At 37.4% G+C, this 16,434-nt stretch overlaps 1 protein-coding gene across 1 annotated transcript; it reads left to right on the top strand.

Moving 5' to 3' along the window:
* Positions 1-827: 827 nt before the first annotated feature.
* LOC145033973 (acetyltransferase At1g77540-like) lies at positions 828-15,155 on the top strand. The gene is made up of 2 exons (XM_078982428.1): positions 828-1,082; positions 15,062-15,155. The coding sequence occupies exons 1-2, from the start codon at positions 828-830 to the stop codon at positions 15,131-15,133; spliced, it is 327 nt and encodes a 108-aa protein (XP_078838554.1). The 3' UTR covers positions 15,134-15,155.
* The last annotated feature ends 1,279 nt before the right edge of the window (positions 15,156-16,434 follow it).

Raw genomic sequence — 16,434 nt, 5'->3', positions numbered from 1 at the left:
CATTTGTTTAATAAAATCTCATTATTTATTATTATAAATACATTAGAATGTATTTTTTTTAATAAACATTTATTATTTAGTGTTGAACACTTTAAAATTCTGAATTAATAAAACATAGAAACCGTTGAAAATATAATAATTACCATGTGTTTTATTTTATATATACAAAAAATAAGCTTAGTTAATAAAACAAATAAATAAACAAAACAATAAAATAAAGACTATAAAAGTGGAAAGTGAAATGTAGATTTTGGGAATATATATATATATATATATATATATATATATATATATATATATATATTAAAGATGAGCATTATTTTGAATAGTAAACATTCTCTTTTTTTTTGGGCAAAATGACCCGTAGCTTTTCATATTTTTTGTGGATAGGATTTTTTGCACTAAAGTTTGGTATATTGGCATTTTGGTCCCTTAAATTATTAATAGAAGTGTAAAAATAAGGATGGGCCTTGATACGTGTCATTCACATGTCTCCTCCATCGGTTCTGCCTTATCTTCCCCCATTGAATTTTTAACACCGGATCTCCAATTCTTCTGTTTCAATGTGCCATCCATACCCTTCATGGCCTCTCTCTTCTCCCTGCTTCACACCCCCGGTCACGTTATCTTCCCTCTTGCTCCAACGTTTCTACTGACGCTCATCCCCGACACTTCGCCACCGTCTCCATCGAGCCAACTCGGAGACTGCTCCATAGTTATCAACCCCGGCTTCCAGGTATGTTCACTTTACTCTACTTTATCTCCTCATCCATGTCTCATCTCTTGCTTCCCATCTGTTTCCACCGCTTTCCCTCAATCGATTATATATGGCGACGGGGATCGGCAGCCCAGCGGCGGCGAAGATAGTATGGAACAAGAGACAGAAAATGTTTGAAATAGAGGACAAGCAAGCATACTTGCAGTACGAGTTCAGAAATGGTGGAAAATTGATGAATATAGATCATACCTTCGGTCCATCAAGCAAGAGAGGCTTAGGTTTAGCTTCACATCTCGATGTTGCCGCCTTCAATCACACTCAATCCAACTCCTTATCCGTTATCCCTACCTGCTCTTACATCTCCGTAAGCTTATCTAGCTCCATCCTTCTTCAATTTTGTAGATCAATTTTTCAGGTTTTTTCGATTGTATGAACATTTACCCCCGCGTTTTATCATCATGAGTGTCTTTCCTCTGCGATTATATCAATTTCACTCGAATGAGAAGTTGTGACAATCCGATATTTCGAGACAATGAAATGTAACACCAGTCAAATATAGGTAAAAATTTAACTTTCCTAAAATCTTATTTGGGTTAAATAAAGTGGTAGGAATCGTATCAGGGTTTTCGTGCATATAAAGAAAACTAAATTCCGAGTTATAACGAAGAAGTTATGACCAATCTAAGATTCGCAGCAAAAATCGGCAACACCGATAGACGTAAAACGCGAAGTTTCAATACAATAATTTTTAGCCTTAGGTATCTAAATGAAAGTTTTAGATATCCTAAAACCGTAAGCATATATAAAAAGAATGCCCAAATCTAACTTCATATGAGGAAGTTATGATTTTTTGAAGTTTCAGACATAGTAGTATATACCTAAAAACTCGAAATCGAGATCGAGCGGCTTTTTGCCAACATGACCTAAACGAGAATCGAAGATCTCATCAATGGTATTACAACGGTAAAAAGTCTGGCGAAAACAGATATCGGATGAAGGAGTTATGGAATTTTAACGTACTTTTCTTGTCTCAACCTATTAAAAATACAATATTAAAAATAAAATCAAAATTAGCCGACGGAGTCTTAACAAAAGTTGTAGATCGTAGTCTCACCTACGTGTGGATATAAAGAATATCGAAAACGGAGTTCGTATGAGGAAGATATGATTTTTTGAAGTTTATTAAATAATTAAAATATTTAATTTAATTATAAATACCCGATATTATCCGTAGGAGGAGGAGTCACCGGTCTGATCCGGATTACGCCCAACGTAATACCTTGGTACGCCCAGCGTAATCCGAGGATTCAGACCCTATATAAAGGGTGCGAGGGTTCCGGGGTTATTTGCTCATTTCCTCTATTTCTCGTGTCGAAGCTCTGCGTTTAAACCCTCGGAGCCATCCCGAAGTCCCGGTTGTCATATCTAAGTTTGGAAGGAAGTTTTATGCTCCCGAGATTCCCGAGAATCCCGAGAAATCCGCTTTCTCGAGTAGAAGTTCTGCTCGGTTTTCGTCTCGCTTTCTTCAATCTATCAAGTGAGTTCATACCCTTACAATTATATTTTTCAAATACTTTATAAATGCTTTTATACACTTTTAAGGGGGGGGGGGGGGGGAATACAAGTAAACATACGATTAACCTCGTACGAAAACATCAATCTTTTGCTATACTTGCTGTTAATTAATCAATCATATGGGATTTATAAGTAGTATATAAATGGATTTACTACACGTTTAGCAGTTTTACCAAACATATTACTTTAAATGACCTTCTTAAACGTTTCTAAATGTTTAAAACTCTTTATCAAACTGTCTTACACACTGCAAGTTCCTTTCAAACTCTGTTACAAAGGTGTTTTCAAACAAAGGTTTTCCTTATACTTAAACTGTCTTATCAAACAAAATACTTTCAATCATTTTATAAACTGACATCAAGTCGATCTTTTCTTAGATATTAATCTTTTTCAAAGGTTTTACAAAACTTCTTTTATGCTTTTATATTTTCAAATGCATGCCCATATATGTATAGTTATATAAGTAATGTTTAAAGGACTTAGGGAGGCTAACTCACTCTATTTCCTTTTCCTCGTTGGGATGTGTCTATGGGATATCGGTTATCCATCCGAATGTCGTCTAAATATTAGTTATCTGTCACACCCCAAAACCGGAACGGTGGAAACGTTCTGGGGTGGATGACGTCATGTCAAGTATCACAACATATGCAGTATAGTCATCAAAGTACAACAACCATTGCATTAATAGTAATAGTTTTACATGGTTTACATTACATTACATCATCAAAGTAATACAAGTAATAATATAGGTGCAGCTTGGTACTAAACTGTCTTCGCCAAAAGCTTCTGGGATGTACCTGTCTATTTCTGACCTGAGAATACAAGTTATTTGAAAGCGAGTATCAGTATTTTTACAAATTTTGGTGAGTTCATAAGTATTTAGTGTTGTTTTAATTCAAATAACTTTATACAAGTAGTAGTTTTAGAGTACACAGTGAATTAGAGTCATTTCCAGAAAATCCTATATTTTCTAATTTAAAAGCAGTCTTCTACCAAGACTGCACGGAGTGATGATGTAAATTTGATTTTTCCATTAACACTATCATTATCAAAATAGGGTATTAAGTGTAAAGAAAGTAGTAGAATATCAGGCAAAATAACATATGCCTCAGCAGTGAAGACTGCTGACTAAGACAAAAGAAATCATAGACTCCAGGAGATTATCGAATGAATGACACGCCTGGCTCAGTCTAACGAGAGAAAACACAGACCCCAGCCAATATCAAATGAATGATATGTCTAGCAACGTCTAAAAAAACAGTGAACACAGACCCCAGACAGTATCAAATGAATGAAAAGTCTAGCAAGGTCTAAAACAAAGAGTGAATGTGAACTTGTGTATAACCATGCTGATCGACAATAGAGTATCCGATGACCCTCCAAGTCACACGTAGTGGTAGTGGCAATAGTAGTGGCAGTAGTAGTAGTGGCTTCATGTCACCCATGGGCCTTACCGGTGCAGACTGTAGCTAGTAGTCAGGGCGTGGGAGTGTCAGTCCCGTATAGATCTATACACATGATGTTCGCTCTCCTTCCCGGAGACTCTGGTTACACGAAATTAGCGCAATGAAGTGACGTAGTGAGTAATAGTGTGTCACATTCTAAAGTAAGAGAGAGATAGAGAGAGTGATAGTATAAGAGATAGGGTGAGAGATAGAGTCCCATAATTATTCCTATAATAGTTACTAGTGTCTCTGATCTTATGAATGACGAGTGGGAGGATGCCCTTGCTACCCAAGGGAAGTGAACTGATCGATGTAATCTTATATATCTATACTTGTATACATAATATATAATTAATGATCAAACGACCTTCGGACGGATATCCGATCCCACCAGACCACATCTCAACGAAGAAAAGGAAATAGGGAGAAAAAACCTTCCTAAGTCCTTTAAGCATTATTTATATAACTATACAAGCACAGGCATACATTTAACTAAGTAGAACCATTTCTCAAGTAGAAGTGATAATAAGGTATAATCGTTTACGAAGTAGTAGCATCAATAAAGCAGGAGTGGTTCGTGAAGTAGTAGTATTAATGAAGTATGAGTGTTAATGAGTAGAAACGTATCGTGAAGTAAAGGCGTTAACAAGTAGAAAAGTATCGTGAAGTAGAAGCGTATCGTGAGGTAAAAGCGTACCATGAAGTATAAGTGAATCGTGAAGTAAAAGCGTATCACTAAGTAAAAGTGTTAACAAAGTAGTAGCATTAACTACGAGGAAGTATAACGAAGCGCTAGTATCTAACAAAGTGGGAGTATAAAACGTGGAAGAAAAGTTTGATGAAGTCTTTGGAAAACCTTTATACTTTTAAGAAAATCATTCATAAACAAGTTTTGATTGTAACCTTGATAAAATAGAGAAAACCTTTGTTTAAAATTTTGTTGTAGCAGAGTTTGAAATAAAACATACAGCACGAGTGGTAATTTGAGAAAAGCTTTGGACACATAAAGACGTTTTAAGAAACCATTTACAGTATTATACTTAGTAAAACAGTTAACAGTGTAATGAATCCTTGTGCATGTGGGTTATCAATCACATGTGATTGATATGATAACTGGCATGTTTAACTTGTATGCCCCCCCCCCCCCCCCGCCCATAAAAGCATGTAAAAACATTTAAAAGGTTCATTCAGGGGTATGAACTCACCTGATGTAAGCGGATCCGACGAAGGTGCCGGTTGGGTGCTCGGTGTCAAGTAAGGACGTGGACACACTTAGTGACCTATTAACATATGATAACATACGTTTACATACAATTAGTACATATAATACTAATTAAACAAGTATACGCATCCTAAAGTGCGGAAAACACTTTGATTAAGTGTTTGGAGTGTCCCGGGTAACATCTAAGGGTGTGTATGGCTTAGATAGGGAGTTTACTCTTCAAGAGTAAACTATATATAGAGTTCACGGCACTGGGACTAACTCCCCATGAGTTTACGGCCGTAAACTCATGGTGAGGGTGTTCTAGGATGCCTAAATGTCTCATATCATTTGTAGATTTATGCTAGGTCCAAATATAAGGCACATGAGTGGATTTAAGGCATCTAAATGGACCAAATAGGAGTTTACGGCCGTAAGCTCCTATGTACATATTCCTTTGGTGTTTTAAGGGCTTAAATGATAGAGAATAAAATCCTATGAATTTTTCTAAGTCAAATGGGGAGTTTAGGGCACCATTTGGGCATTTTCTAGGAGTTTACGGCCCATAGAGCTTTCCTAGGGGGGTTTACGGCCATAAACTCCCATGTCCTTGGATTTATTGAAGTTTAATGCCTTTACATCAATGGGATTGCTTCTAGAAATTTTTCCAAGGCCATAGGAAGTGTTTGTGGGCATTTCTAACACATAAAATTAAGTTTACTCCCCATGAAGAGGAGTTTATGGCCCAAGCATGTTCTTGGGCAGTAAACTCATGTTTACTCTCCAAAAACTCGTTTCAAGGTGTTCTAAGTCCGAGTGTGTAAGCCTACAAGTCATATCTAAGCCTTAGGGGCAATTTGGAGGGGTTTTGGGGCATAAAAACCCCATTTAGGGGTGTTCACGGTCCAAGAGAGTTTTTGGGGCGTAAACACATGTATTGGCCCCTAATTCATGTTTTAAACACAAATTTGCATGTTAGTTAAGCTATACAACAAGTTAGGGTAGATTGCTTACTCGTTTGGGGCTCAAAACGGACGATTTTTGGCTCGAAATTAAGTTGTAGAGACAGAGTGTAGAGAGAGAGTAAAAAGGGTGGAAATGAAGTTTAATCTCCCTTATATAAGGGCTTGAGTTGAGGCTCAGTTGAAATCTACCCGATACTGCTGTTAAACAGGGCTTTTGGTCGCACCCGATTTAGTGGTCGTATTTCGACTTGGTTGAAACTAGAACTTTTCAAGGGATTAGTGAGGGTGGTTCTAATTTGTTTTCAACCTTAACAAGTCATTATAAAAGTCTCTCATTAATTAACCAGTCCAAAAGTTAACGGACATTTAAATAAAACGAGGCTTATTAACGGAAAATGCGGTTAAAAATGACGGAATAAATTTCGGGTTGTCACATCATCCCCCCGTTAGAGGGAATTTTGTCCCGAAATTCAGTTTTAGGCAAGGAAGTAGGTATGAATGACCGATTAGAGGCAGGAGGGTACTTCTTATTCGGTTTGTCCTCGCACTCCTAAGTGATCTTTGACATGTGTCTGTCATTCCAACAAACCTTCAACTATGGGATGCGGATTCCGTCTCGTGTAGTTAGCGATTTCCTACAGGTATGTCTACGAAGTTAGGATTCTCAATGGTTTCTATCAAGATGTGTGGGATACGAAGAGTGACATCGGGCAAGCACTTATCAAGTCTAAGAAGTGGATCGATCTAGGATGAAGCTTGTGGAATATCCGAAAGTAGTAGTGGTCTGATGAGGGTTGCACCAATCTCCGTAAAGGATCTTGGATGGTCCAAAGCTCTCGGAAAGGTAGAGCTTTTTAGTACTTTAGAACATAGTGTACTTCTATGGCAAGATCATCACTAGTGTGATCGCCATTCCGAAGTTCCTAACATTCTCTCTCATACTGGAAGTGTAGTCCTTTAGGTTGTTTCTAGATCATCGGATGGATTGCGTGTCTATGGGTACTTGTTTGTTGCAGAGTGTCTATCTCAATCTTGTGCAAAATGAACCTGCACTTCCGATTCTTGAGATATTTCCAATGGAAACCCTCAGGGTCGGGGATATAGGGTTTCACTAAACGAGTGTTGGACTATTCCAGGAGGTGGTTCTACTATTTCTGCGCAAGATAGTATTCGTGGAACACTTAGTAGTCCAATGAATCTCTAATACATTTGTTTATTTCAGTGCGGAAAGCGGTTGCTCTTGTATAACCCATTGACTAACACCTAGACAGGTGTCAAGTCTATAATCTCTTCGGGATCTGGATTATGAGGCTTAACGTGACTACTTTCGCACTTTGATCAAGTATTCTTGGCTATGAAGGTTATCATGTGGTTCTCGGTATTCTAGTGTTTGCTTCGGAGAATGCAGGCTATCGCCTACAAGGCGGCGGTGACTTCCTCCATGCGAGGGGGCGGAGGATCCTAGGCACTACTCGTCTGTAATGGGGTGGACGAAGTGCCTGAGTAGTGCGAACACCTTCTGCAACTACTCTTCTGAAGGTTCTGAGTTTTCTCAGTCTAGGTCAAATCTAGTGAGTATAGGTTCCCATCATTCGGAACTTTAATCTCTTCATCCACTCATCTCAGGGTTTAACCTATTTCAGTTTCTGGATTTCCATGATATCCACTGAGATGCTTAATTTGTGGGATTAAGCGTGAATGGATGGTCGTAGTCAATGTCCTTAGCTCTTACGACAGAGATTTCTTTATCAGCTGAGGGTGTTAGCTACTATGTTGGCTTAATAGGGATGACATCAAACTTCGGATTTGTGGTCATTATAGTAGCTCAAACCGCAGGGGTTCTCTTAACTCTAGTTCCTATTCTATGGGATAGGACGAAGGGTCTTTCTGAGGGATCTACGAGGTATGCTTTTGGTGGTTATCGTCTTCTGGAATGCCTGCAATGTCTTTCACTTCGGTTTCTATCTGTCTAAGAAGGGTTGGTTAACAGCGCACTGTAGTCTTCTCCCAAGGTACTTCGGGAGGTTTGAAATAAGAGTGACGACTGACGGAATCGCATTAGTCTTTATAATTTTTATTTTGCTTAGGTTTGGAAGAACCTTTATTTGCCGAAATGGCTACGGTGAAAGTTCTTTTTACACAACACTAGGGAGTTACACACGGTTGCACTAAGTCAAACCATGATCGATAGAGGCGTCGAAGTTGGCATACATCGACATGATATAGAATGAGGGTCAATAGAGTCATGTGCCGAACGGGCACACCAGTTCTTGGCGTCTCAGGTTTCGTCCCGTGTATCACTGTCGTGGATACTTGGACTGATAGAGTTGATGCGAAACTATAGAGAGTCCTGAATGTTTCTGAATAGAGTGCCTTTTCATGAATGGATTCTTACAAGGCATTTCTATAATCGCGTCACATATACTAGTCATGTATAATGAAGGTGGGGGAGGACTGTTGACTGAGCGACTCCGCTTTAAATCCACAACCAAACGAGGAGCAGGAAATGAGGCGGCCTTCACTCACTCTAGGTCTATCCATCTCAATTATACATGGCCGTAATGTATATCTTTAGCCATTATAGTTTTACCTGATGAAAATTTTTAAATTTTATAACAATGTTGCGACTTTCGCTTTAACGGGGAAGTATTTACATTTAGAATTAGCCTTTTTATGTTTTTGGTTAGTTATCTGAGATCGAGAGACGTACCAAAATTTACCAGGTTCCTTGATGCTTTTCCCTAAGCATTAGAGTCAAACTCCTCTTGAGTCTTTGTTGTTTCCTTTAGTTTGGATAGTTCTTCTTGAAGTGTCCATCCTTACCACATAGGCGGTAAACTGGGTTGTCTGCCACATTGGTGGTTGATGTAATAAACTCAACCAGAATTCTGCAGACACGAGCAGTATGGCCCTTCATATTGCACCTAGCACAAAAGAGTTCTCGACAGCTATCACGATGGTGGTAACCGTACTTGCTGCAGTGGGGAAGGTTTCCTAAGTATGGTCTTCTTGAAGTCGGGAGGGAAGGATTGACAGGGGTATTGACTGCCTCAGCTCGTTCCCCTTCGGGAGGACCTTGAGCCGAGGTACTTCCCTCCCCGTTCTGGAACCTTCTCTTTAGTAAATTTGGCTGAGGTCCTTGGGTGGTTGGGTACGCAGTTGAGGGTTGTTGCTGTCTGTGGCTAGGATCGGGATTCCCGATAGGGCTCTTGCTAACATTGGCGTTGTTAGCATTCAGCTAAGCCCTGACAGCTGCAACGGCTGCCAAGACTGCAGTCTGGAACGTAGCTTCATCGAGTAGGAGCGTAGGTTTCTTGCTATTGGATTGGTTACGTTTGCTCGGATGCATGGTTTTTACTTATACAGAAAGGAACTCAAGCAGATGAGAGACGATGATTAACCCTGGACATATTTGTCCTTATTGTATTAGGCATAAAATTTTCCCGTGCCTCGGGTATTGGTTGTTTGAGTGTCGACCTACATCCCTATGATGTAGTCCTGGTGTACAAGGTAGGAGTGTGAGTATCGGAAAAGCTATAAGATGGGAATCGTTCCTACTACGTTACCTTTATACTGGGAAAGGTTTCACTCTCTGGCATGGAAAGATTCGAGAACAGTTCGGAACGAAGAACGCGTGAAGAAAGGCCCATGAAGACTTATGACCAAACAACCTCAACAGAGGTGTGGGGATCCGCTCTAAGCATGTTACTGGCATCGGGAAATGGCGATTTACCTAACACATAGTTTGAGTAGTGTAACCACTAACTCACTAAATTGTATTATTTTATAGGTGTATTAGCCTGTCGAACATGAGGAAAAGACACTTCACGGGTTCAATGTACTGGCTCCCTCTGTCTACCTCATATTTTTTTTGACCGAGACTGGCGTTGGCTTCCTTCGGGTAGTTACCTAGGGTTCTCTTCTCGTATGGACATATTGAATCTCTACTCCGCCTTCCTTCTGATTCCGACTCCGAGTGTCATCGCTTCATGATGGATGACTAGAAATCTCTGAAGTTTAGGCGAATTTCTCACCATGTCCCTAAAAAGATATAGACACTTGGTGATTTTCAATAGTCTCGTATTGGTTCATTTATTTCCTGACTGGAAATCCTCTCAATGAACCTCTTCTGGGTCTGCATCACCTCTTATGCCGAGTACTGAAGTGGATAGGGTTTTCTACAGGGTTCGTGCGAGAATTGAAATGTCTAAAGAATCCTAAGAGATCATTAACATTTCACTTGAAGATCCATATCGAGTCCTGCTATGATTACACAGGGTATACAAATCATATATATCTTAGATCCGATAGGCCTTCGAATATGTGATCCTACTTTATATCCACATCCAAACAAGGAAAAGGAAGTAGAGCGAAACCACACATTCTCAGCCTATGGGATCCTTATTATATATAACCTTGGGAGTATACCCTCTGTAATTGTAGGTATATCAATAAGGATCTTTTTAGTTCTTCACACAAGGTTAGTTATGGATTCTAAAATACCCCTATGGTATTTTTAATTTCTTGTTTGTTTCTTATCCTTTGAATATGATTCTGGGATTAGTGTGAGTCTTTTAGCATTCCAAAATACTCCTATAGTATTTTTAAACTTTATGTTTGGCTCTAACATTCCTAGTTGGTAAGTTTCAGACCTGTTGCAACACCACTATCACTCCCAAGCACACGTTCATCGCATCTCGAATAAATATAGTTGATCTGGTTACATTTATTACAGCTTACGATTACATAGTTGCCCAGGTTTGACGGTAATGCTCAACATCCGAAAACTTTTATTCTTGTTCTTCTTGTGATACTTGTGTTCGAGTGTTTAGATTCTGGATGTTCTTATACTTTGGTAAAATATGGTTATATTTTAAAGTATAATTCTTGGTCAGAGTGTTTTATCCCTTTGTATTTATAGGTTGTATAACTTTCAGGAATTGATATACTTAGCTCACTATAAATAATGCTCTGATATCAATCTGTCACACCCCAAAACCGGAACGACGGAAACGTTCTGGGGTGGATGACGTCATGTCAAGTATCACAACATATGCAGTATAGTAATCAAAGTACAACAACCATTGCATTAATAGTAATAGTTTTACATGGTTTACATTACATTACATCATCAAAGTAATATAAGTAATAATATAGGTGCAGCTTGGTACTAAACTGTCTTCGCCAAAAGCTCCTAGGATGTACCTGTGTATTTCTGACCTGAGAATACAAGTTATTTGAAAGCGAGTATCAACATTTCTACAAATGCTGGTGAGTTCATAAGTATTCAATGTCGTTTTAATTCAAATAACTTTATACAAGTAGTAGTTTTAGAGTACATAGTGAATTAGAGTCCTAAGTGCTTTAAACATTATTTATATAACTATACAAGCACACGCATACATTTAACTAAGTAGAAGTGCTAATAAGGTATAAGCATTTACGAAGTAGTAGCATCAATAAAGTAGGAGTGGTTCGTGAAGTAGTAGTATTAATGAAGTAGGAGTGTTAATGAGTAGAAACGTATCGTGAAGTAAAAGCGTTAACAAGTAGAAAAGTATCGTGAAGTAGAAGCGTATCGTGAAGTAAAAGCGTACCTTGAAGTATAAGTGAGTCGTGAAGTATAAGTGAATCGTGAAGTAAAAGTGTATCGTGAAGTAAAAGCGTATCACTAAGTAAAAGTGTTAACAAAGTAGTAGCATTAACTACGATGAAGTATAACGAAGCGGTAGTATCTAACAAAGTGGGAGTATAAAACATGGAAGAAAAGTTTGATGAAGTCTTTGGAAAACCTTTATACTTTTAAGAAACTCATTCATAAACAAGTTTTTATTGTAACCTTGATAAAATAGAGAAAACCTTTGTTTAAAATGTTGTTGTAGCAGAGTTTGAAATAAAACATCCAGCACGAGTGGTAATTTGAGAAAAGCTTTGGACACATAAAGACGTCTTAGGAAACCATTTATAGTATCATACTTAGTAAAACAGTTAACAGTGTAATGAATCCTTGTGCATGCGGGTTATCAATCACATGTGATTGATATAATAACTGGCATGTTTAACTTGTATGCCCCCCCCCCCCCCCCCCCCCCATAAAAGCATGTAAAAACATTTAAAAGGTTCATTCAGGGGTATGAACTCACCTGATGTAAGCGGATCCGACGAAGGTGTCGGTTGGGTGCTCGGTGTCAAGTAAGGACTTGGACACACTTAGTGACCTATTAACATATGATGACATATGTTTACATACAATTAGTACATATAATACTAATTAAACAAGTATACACATCCTAAAGTGCGGAAAACACTTTGATTAAGTGTTTGGAGTGTCCCGGGTAACATCTAAGGGTGTGTATGGCTTAGATAGGGAGTTTACTCTTCAAGAGTAAACTCTATATAGAGTTCACGGCCCTGGGACTAACTCCCGATGATTTTACGATCGTAAACTCATGATGAGGGTGTTCAAGGATGCCTAAATGTCTCATATCATTTGTAGATTTATGCTAGGTCCAAATATAAGGCACATGAGTGGATTTAAGGCATCTAAATGGACCAAATAGGAGTTTACGGCCGTAAGCTCCTATGTACATATTCCTTTGGTGTTTTAAGGGCTTAAATGATAGAGAGTAAAATCCTATGAATTTTTCTAAGTCAAATGGGGAGTTTAGGGCACCATTTGGGCATTTTCTAGGAGTTTACGGCCCATGGACCTTTCCTAGGGGGGTTACGGCCGTAAACTCCCATGTCCTTGGATTTATTGAAGTTTAATGCCTTTACATCAATGGGATTGCTTCTAGACATTTTTCCAAGGCATAGGAAGTGTTTGTGGGCATTTCTAACACATAAAATTGAGTTTACTCCCCATGAAGAGGAGTTTACGGCCCAAGCATGTTCTTGGGCAGTAAACTCATGTTTACTCTCCAAAAACTCGTTTCAAGGTGTTCTAAGTCCGAGTGTGTAAGCCTACAAGTCATATCTAAGCCTTAGGGGCAATTTGGAGGGGTTTTGGGGCTTAAAAACCCCATTTAGGGGTGTTCACGGTCCAAGAGAGTTCTTGGGCCATAAACACATGTATTGGCCCCTAATTCATGTTTTAAACACGAATTTTCATTTAGTTAAGCTATACAACAAGTTAGGGTAGATTGCTTACTCGTTTGGGGTTCGAAACGGATGATTTTTGGCTCGAAATTAAGTTGTAGAGAGAGAGTGTAGAGAGAGAGAGAGTAAAAAGGGTGGAAATGAAGTTTACTCTCCCTTATATAGGGTCTTGAGTTGAGGCTCAGTGGAAATCTACCCGATACTGCTGTTAAACAGGGCTTTTTGTCGCACCCGATTTAGTGGTCGTATTTCGACTTGGTTGAAACTAGAACTTTTCAAGGGATTAGTGAGGGTGTTTCTAATTTTTTTTTCAACCTTACCGAGTCATTATAAAATTCCCTCATTAATTAACCAGTCCAAAAGTTAACGGACAGTTAAATCAAAACGGGGCTTATTAACGGAAAAAGGGGTTAAAAATGACCGAATAAATTTTGGGTTGTTACATTATATATCATGTGTACATATGTAGACATAAAAGTTTTCCTTAGTCAGTTCAGTACCTTAGGGTAGCAAAGGCATACTTCAGGTTATACACGTACATTACTAGTAACTATAATAGGTATAGTTCGGAGATATTATTTACCATTCCAAGTACAAGGAATCACACAAGAGTCAGTTCATTCATGAGTCTATACAATACATTACATGCTACATGAATACGTTTACATAGATGTGCTTACATGAATACGTTTACATAGATACGCTTACATGAATCCTCTTACATGGATACTTTTACCTAGATACTATATGATGAGATACTATTACATATTATACATGTAGATTAGATCTATCTATCCTAGTACAAATGGATACTTTGCATGGCTAACCATTCCTATAACCTCTGTTAGCTACAGAGGTAAATGCACATCTACGGATGTCTACGATTGATACCATTATATTTATACTTTAAGGGACTGACTATTCCTACACCTAGCTGTTAGCAACAGATGTAAATGTACATCTTCGGATGACTACAGTTAATACCATTCGGTAATTCCTATGTCGTGTTTATCCTAGTACCAAAGGATAATATTTAAGTTATTAGTTCATTTCCTTTACTTTGTGATACATTCGCACAAACAACGAGGTAGACTAATACTTATATAATTATATTACTACCATTATTTTGTGACACGTTTACATAATCGATGAGGTAGACTATAGTTTTATAACAATAGTTAAACAGGGAGAGGCCGTCACATTTACAGTGATGCGTACTTTCAAAATAGTTAGGCCTTGGTAGAAGACTACTCTTTATACTAATAGAAATCATAGTGATTTGCTAGGGTGTTCAAACGTTTTCAACTAATTTCAAACAGTTCATACTTATACATACTTTTTCCAAATGTTTACAAGTCTTTACTTTCCATTTTTACAAATCAAAGACACATTAATACTTATGAATTCACCAGCTTTATTGTTGATACTCGCTTTCAAAATACTTGTATTCTCAGGTCACAAATAGACAGGTACGACGAAACCTGTGAAGACGGAGAAATCAAGACTCCTCTTTTATTTTGATTGTTCATTATGTTGTCTTATACTATGAAATAACACACTTGTAATTAAAATTATACTATTAATGCAATGGATGTTGTTGTTGCTTGTTTACTACTTTGCATTGTTGTGATACATTACATGATGTCCTCCGCCCCAGAACGTTTCCGCTATTCTCGGTTTTGGGGTGTGACAGAAGCATACTACATACATGTTACGGATGTTCACCAAGAAGTAGGATGGTTTATGCAGTTTACTTATTTTAAACCCCCTTTGATTGATAAGTAACCAATTTTAGACATCAATAATCAACACAGACTAAGAAGATTGAATAGTTAATTCATCAAATGTTTTGTTTTTCGTTCTTGAACTTGAAGGCACTTGGATTTACCAATTATGGATAACAATCATTGATAAAGATTGTGAAGATTCAATTGCTAATTCATCAAATCTTCTTATTCTTTCTTGAACTTGGATTCAATAGTTAGAGATAGAAATCATGATAGAGATTAAGAAGGTTAAATTGTTAATGGAAGCTAATGTGTTGCTTTGTATATGGCAGGAGACATTTGTTCCTATAAATCCATCTTGGAAGTTTGTATTGTACTCTGAAGATCTCAAACCAAGCATTTAAAGGTTAATGTTGTAGTTAGCTTTGTTGCAGAATAATAAGCCAAATGCTAATGGAATGCCATTGGCCATATATGTCCCTTTGTAGCATACTTAAGAGTATAATTTCATACATGTAATATTCATTTTGGGTATGAGTGAAAAACATTAATTTACCAAGATTATTAAAACACCCACTTCCTACACCGATAATCGTCGTTCTTTTCATTCGTCTAACTTCTGTCTTTCGATTGTGTGTTCACCGCTGATTCCTCTATCTACTAATTGATGTTTCGTTGCAGGAGATTTGTCGATGAATAAACTTCAAGGTACTATACCTTTTTTTATTTGATTTTCAGTGCATTGTTCACTCCATTTTTACGTTTTCCCAATTGGTTTGTCCTTTTGAAGAACAGAGAAACCTGTCATATTTCTATTTGGTATAAGCTCTCATTTCCCTAGCTATTACCACTTTCATTTGATTGATTATTTTTTATTGTCTTCTATTTAGGTGTGAGTATGGGTGTTGTGTATATCGCTACCTATTCTTTTTTTTTCTTTTGATGTATACTCAATTTTTCATATTTTGGACTACACTTGCAACAACTGTTGTTTTGCTTCAGCTTTGAACGGTGATTCCAGAATTTGTTAGTAATTGGTTAAATTTTTACTCCAAACATGTTAGCTGTAATTTTCATATGGTAATCATCATTTTTGATTCATGTGCCTATAAACGATTCGAATTTTTTAATATCCCCATAACCTTCAGTTTTTTTTTCTAACTTTTCAGCTAACAAGTTGCTAATCGGGCTTCATATGTGGATAATACGAAGTTTTAATAGATGGTTATTTGATTTGTGCAAAAGGGATATTTACTCCAGATTACACAAAGGTAAGAGTTCAATATTTTAGTTTGCTGTTACAAAGTAATAAACATCAAATTCTTACACACAATCATTTCAATCAAATATTTAATCATCCAAATAAATTTTATTTTTGTTGGTTTATAATCAAGAAAACATTTTGACCTAATTTGTAGTGTTGGTTTGTGAAATCTGGTACTTTTATGAAATGTTGAACATGATTGAAGATGTTATGTTGCTTTATTTGCTTTCCATTGATATGGATTTTTGAAGAACATTGAGTTTTTATACAAAAAGATTCAGAGTTGTATATTTGTTCTTCGGTATTTCAGAAGAATTATACTATCTTGAAGGAAGATGACATGGCATAAATATATTGTTATCTGACCTTCATAAATTTTGTGCATGTTTATTTTAATCCCACAACTGTAAAGATGCGAAGCAATTTGAAGGTAATTTTGTA

Source organism: Lactuca saligna, chromosome 3 (assembly GCF_052625555.1).
Source record: "Lactuca saligna cultivar CGN05327 chromosome 3, ASM5262555v1, whole genome shotgun sequence".
In the NCBI taxonomy this organism is placed as follows: Eukaryota; Viridiplantae; Streptophyta; class Magnoliopsida; order Asterales; family Asteraceae; genus Lactuca; species Lactuca saligna.
Note: the sequence above shows the minus strand (reverse complement) of the source record. Positions and strands in the feature narration are given on the sequence as shown.